This window comes from Vombatus ursinus, unplaced genomic scaffold (genome assembly GCF_900497805.2).
Source record: "Vombatus ursinus unplaced genomic scaffold, bare-nosed wombat genome assembly UNPS02014890.1, whole genome shotgun sequence".
Lineage (NCBI taxonomy): Eukaryota > Metazoa > Chordata > Mammalia > Diprotodontia > Vombatidae > Vombatus > Vombatus ursinus.
In genome coordinates, this window is record NW_020954668.1 from 787321 (window position 1) to 793311 (window position 5991).

The 5991-nt window shown below is 38.3% G+C and overlaps 1 protein-coding gene across 7 annotated transcripts in view; it reads right to left on the minus strand.

The window, feature by feature from the left end:
• The window catches only part of MTA1 (metastasis associated 1), a 219929-nt gene that overhangs the window by 132666 nt on the left and 81272 nt on the right, over positions 1–5991 (minus strand). For all 7 annotated transcript variants that reach the window (XM_027842825.1, XM_027842824.1, XM_027842823.1 and 4 more), the window contains exon 2: positions 2941–3008. In XM_027842825.1, coding sequence (XP_027698626.1) covers positions 2941–3008 — 68 coding nt within the window. The remainder of the gene's footprint in view (positions 1–2940; positions 3009–5991) is intronic.

Below are 5991 nucleotides of genomic sequence, written 5' to 3' on the forward strand. Positions count from 1 at the left end.
TGAAGGAAGATGTTATCCACCTTCAGAGAAACAGATGACAAGTGGAAATAAGCATAGCATGGTCTTACATATCTGTGTATGAGTGTATATGTATATAATTATAGGTGTGTGTGTGTGTGTGTGTGTGTGTGTAAACGTGAGCTTAACTGCAGCCTTCTTTGTGGTGAGGGGTAGGGGGGAAGGAAGGGAGAAAAATAAAGTGAAAGTGCACAGGAAAGAACAAAAGAAAACCTACAAGGAAGCAAAGAAAAGCTGCACAGGTTTGGAAACAATACGTACTATTGTAGTAGTACATAGGTATCCTTGAAATGGAAATTTATTGTTTTATACTGAATCCTCTCACATTCTGCTATATATACACAGCAATTTTTTTTTTCTTTTCTTGTTTGTATTTATGTTTAAAATAAATTTAAAACAAGAAGAATGCCATTGCCATTGATAAAAACCACATTCATTTCTAAAGTTGAATCATATGATAGTGCCAAAGATTTTAGTGTTGAGAACTTTATTTTCTGGGTATTCAGTAATCATAGCTGCTAAGCATCTGAAGAGGTAGCTGCCCAGTCTCATATACTGTTTCCCTAGCGGACAGCTGTGAGACCTCAGATGAAAACAGGACCAGAGGTCTAAAGGGTGGCCGCTACTGCCAGGGCTCTTGCTTACACCCCTTGTCAGAGGCATATATACAGGGGCAAGCACTGGCGGCAGGACAGCGGGCTCATTCTCCATCAGGTTTGTTCCCCTCTATGAAGGCTTCGTGGACCAACTAGGGTCAATTGAGTGGAGAGCATTACTATTTTGCAAATTTGTTATTATTCATATCAAATTTAACTCTTCTGGACAGATTTGAAGGGCTTCTACTAACCCCCTTGAACTCTCTAATAATCTCCCCTTACTCTTGAACAGGAATTTTCTAATTTAGCTCAAAATCTATGTCTACTATCCCTAGTTCAATACAGTGCCTTCTCCTATAAGACCTTCTCCTTCTCTCTCCTTTCCCTTCAGATCTTGCCCACCCTTAACATTCCAGTCAACTTCAATCACCCCATGAAGCTGCATAAATTACTTTGTGATCTGCTCTGAATTACTATTGGAACTTAAGCATTATGACACAAAATCTGATATGGCCTCACTGTTGTTGTTAGTCATTCTGCCACATCCTACTCTTTGTGACCCCACGGACCATACTGTCCAAGGGTTTTTCTTGGCAAAGATACTGGAATGGTTTGCAATTTCCTTCTCCAGTGGATTAAGGCAAACAGAGGTTAAGTGACTTGCCTAGGGTCACACAGCTAGGAAATGTCTGAAGATGGATCTGAAACCAGGCCTTTCTGACTCCAGGCCTAGCACTCTATCCACTGAGCTACTCTATCCACTGCCTTATGGCCTCAGTATTTAAAACAGAAATAGAGTAGGAATAATGACAAAAATTAAAATTTTATATTTAAATAAACTTTCAAGTTTACACAGAACTTTTTTGACAGAAACCTCTAGTCACAGTCAACTTTTAATCCCAACATCCCTCATCTTACAGACCTCAACTTACAGATAGGTGAAGTGGTTTACTTGTTCAAGATCACAATGATTAAGCAGCCAATCTGAGAATACAACCCAAATCTTCATCTTTGACCATTGTTCTTTCCATTATTTCTTATATGTGAGTCTTATATCTCCAATTATCTATGATGCTAAACAGCAGTGAACATTTTATCCTCAATGCTAAAGATGCAATAGGTGCTCAATATTTATTGACAAATACATTAATATCAGAGTAAGCCTTGTGAGTAAGGAAGAAAGAGAAGAGGATTTGCTTAAATAACCAAATAAACAATTACTATCAATTAACTAATCCTTAGTATTTACAGAATGCTTGATTTTGAGGCTGGCACCTAGAAGATGTCTAAAGCAGTTCAGATCTTCAAGGATTTGCAATTTCGTTGAGAAAATAAGATGCATATCTATAAGCATACATATAAAATGACCAAATTAAAAATACAGTGTAAAAATGTTATGTACAGTAAGCAGCATAGAAGTAAGGCAGGATTCAGAGGAAGCTGAAATTATAGTAGGTTGGGGTTTCACAGATATAAGTAAAGATGATAAAAGAACATTCTAGGTTAGAAAAAGCCAAGACAGGAAACTATAAAGAAGTGTTGGACAGATACCATATATATTTTTTCAATAATGGTATTTTATTACCATCAGATATCATGGTAGATTACATTTATATGTCAAGGAACTGAGTCAGGAGTGTTAAAGCTCAAAAAAAACAAAAAACTAACAAATAATGTAGAGAAAAATAAGAAGACCTATGCTGGGAACAATAAAAAGATCCAATAAAAGCAAGGTTGCTCAAAGCATATGAGACTACAAAACAAATAATAGTACATTCCCTACAAGGGAGAACTATAGTCAGATTAGGGAGGATTGGGAGGAAAGCACTATACAAGGAAATGAAATATAAGTAAATGAAGGGAGAATAAGATGTCCTCAGTAAGGTCAAGTTACAAGATGTACTGAAAAAAGGCAAAGTAGATGGATTATGGGTTTGTATTAAATAAACAAAGACTATGGATTAAGAATTAAGCAAAGCTGATGTAAGTTTTCGTAAATCCGAGGGTTTATGGGCAGTGTCAACCTAGGTCATGATATGTTGGTGTCATCAACTTGTCCATTTTCCAGAATCTCAGAGGTAATTTATAAGCAGCATGGAACAGTGGGCAGAATGCTAGACTTAAGAGTCAAGAAGACCAGGGTTTGATATTCAACCTCAGGGAGTTAGTTTCCTTATTTGTAAAATGAGGATGCCACGTAATGCTCAAATAAGTTGATGTATGTTAAATATTTTACAAATTTTAAAGCACTATATAAATATCAATTATTATTAATAATCATAATAAGCCTAAAATCCCTGGACAAAACAAATTAGTACCACATTACCTTATTGAGTTCCTCTATTCTTCTTATCAAGTATGGGTTACTTGAAGAATTTTCAAAGTAGACATAATCTGAAAATGTTTACAAAAGAAAATGTCAAATACAAAAAAATCCCATGCCCTCAGTTAAACCTCCCTCCTCTTCTTCCTTCAGCTACCTTAGGATTTTCCTCAAACCAAATGAATTATAGGCTTTGCTTAATTTAGCTATTCCAAACCAAAGATCAAAATTCAGGACCTCATGAAATTTCAAGCCTCCCCAAGTTTTGTACGACCTCCTCCCACCCCCAACTCCTGAGTCTAATAGTTACTATCTTTCCTAGAATCATATCCTAATAAGGAAATTGTAGGAGTCTTGGTTTAAATCATTAATTCCTTTCCTGGAGTTAATACTTCAGGAAAGAGACCAAGGTATGACAATATTGGGAAGTCAGGTAGAAGGCCAATAGGAACACAGCTGTAACATGTTGGGGAGGCTTCCTATGCAACACCTGGTCCCAAGGAAAAGACGAAGTAATTGGAAGCAAATGGTTCCAGTATTTCCGTGGCACTATTCAGGGGCACCAAACGATAGAAACATGGCTAAAGTATGTGAGAACCAAGCCTATGCTGGATAGGAGGATAGCATGGAAGTAAGCAGAGAAGCCGTAGGGTTAAATCACATGGGCAAGAAGAACAGTTGGAAGCTGAGAGGTATGGTATAGCAGCGATAATCACAATTTTTAGGCCTGATTCACCTAAATGGAGGTGAACAAGGTGATAAATGTAATGATCATATATGGCTGTGTTATCTTTTGTTGGGGCTTCTTTTGCTCTAAAGCCCATACAAAAGAGAGGACCAAAACTGAGAAAGAAATCAATGATGAAACTAGGACCAGAAAAAGCCTGGTACTGCCTATCTGAACAGAACCATCTTAACTTATTTCCATTATCCCTTCCATATAAGAGGGGGCAAATTTACTACTGGGTATATCTCTGTGATAATTTCATGTTATGATAATTTCCATCTGGACTTGTCAATAACAACCACCCTGCTTCTATTCCAAAGGAGGAGACAGCCAAGCTCAACAGATATCACCGCCTCCTTGCCCACAACCTCACCACCACATGAGTTATTTCCCCACTGCCTTGACCACAATGTCCCACAGACAATGCTGCTAAGACTATTGGCATTCTAATTAATCTTGACCCTTCACCCTTTCTCCCATCAATTGCTATCCCTATGGCTAACAAACTGACACGAATAGTGTCCCCTATCAGTATTACTAAATAGCCAGGCAACCAGAAGTCAATTACTCCCATTCCGCCATCTCCGTTTTTCCCCACTCATGCTAATCTTCCTCAAACCTACCTCTCTGACATCTTATTCTAACTCTGCTGAAATTTTCTATTGTAACCTCGATTCAAGAATTAACAACCTTTCTTCATTTTGGAAATCTCTTCTTGTATTACATCTTCCTACTCGCAGTCACAGAGATTTTTTTTTTACTCCAAAAATATATATTAGCTATTATGTCCCCCATTAGCTATATCTTCTCTCATCTCACACCACCCCCTTCCTGCCACCCCCCTCCCACCCTCCCCCTCCCCACACACATAATGGTCTCAGAAAAGGAATCAAAATACTTGTTACTCACTGGCACTTTCAGACTCTCCCTTTGCTGCATACGAGTAATACCCTCACTTCCCAGTTTCTTAATCTGTTCAACTCCCATGACCTACTCCTCCACTATACCTAAACTATGAGAGAAATTATTATTTCTCTCTTGTAATAAAAAGTGATTATTGTATTGAGATCAAGGTTTTCCTCCTTTTCTATTTCCTCACTCAGAAAACAACCAGTGTGGGAAATCTTTCTAAAAGACTTACCCAAGCAGGATGGCTGAGATCTAATCAAAGACAGTAAAAGAAATTCTAAGTTTGAGCTAATGGGTGAATTCCTGCTCACTGTGTTTGCTCAGACAGATCTGGGAAAATACGGATCCTCCTTTTTGTCAGACAGGTAATATGAAATTGATAAGTCTCTTTGACCAAGATTTAGGTGATCCAAGTCACACATTCTCATATCCTCATTGTATTACAGCCCAGCCTCTCATTGTAATATTCATTTCCCCACTGATTGTTAACCAATCAGATTTGACTGCCACCCTCAGGAACATCTTGCTGCTCCAATGGCAAATATACTATGAGTCCACTGCCAAAAGGGCTCTTTGGTCTAAGAGAGAAATGGCCAAATGACCATCCTTTCATTAAAATGTTGGTATTCTTAATAAAAAGATTAATTACCCAGAAATTATGTATCTGAAACCTTTTTAAACATCACAGCTACACAGTCATAACCTTGACCTTCAGCCAAAAATGTTCAAATGCTGTGTTCATAAATTCCAAAATTCCTTTACCTGATCATTATTGCTTATGAACTTCATCTTTCCCTTAACCAGGGGTGGGGAACCTGCAATCTCGAGGCCACATATGGCCCTCTATGTCCTCAAATGTGGTCCCTTGACTGAATCCAAACTTCATACAGCAAATCCCCTTAAAAAAAGGATTTTTCTATAAAACTTGGACTCAGTCAAAAGGAAGCACCCAAGGACCTAGAAGGCCACAGTTTCTCCACCCCTGCAACCCAACTATTCTCATCAGGACCTCCACTCCCTCCTCTTCATAGCTCTTTACTAGGCCACCAACATTGCAATGGCTACAATATTCTCCCTTTTCTACCAATGTCTTGTGAATCAACTCAACTAACTTTACTACATTCTACCCTTCACTAGTCTTATCCTCAATTTCTCCTTCTCAAGCCCCAACTACCTCCTACTTCATACCTCCTGTTCATATAGCATGCTGTTGAACCAAGTTGGAGTAATCCCAAAACTCAGAGTCTAATATAAATTAATGTTATCTAATCTCATTTGGAGGGCAGTTACATAGCATTGAGGATAGAATGCTGGACCTAGAATCAGGAGAACCTAAGTTAGAATCCTGCCTCAGATACTTACTAGCTGTGTGACCCTGGGCAAGTCACTTAACCCTGCTTGCCTCAGTTTCCTCATCA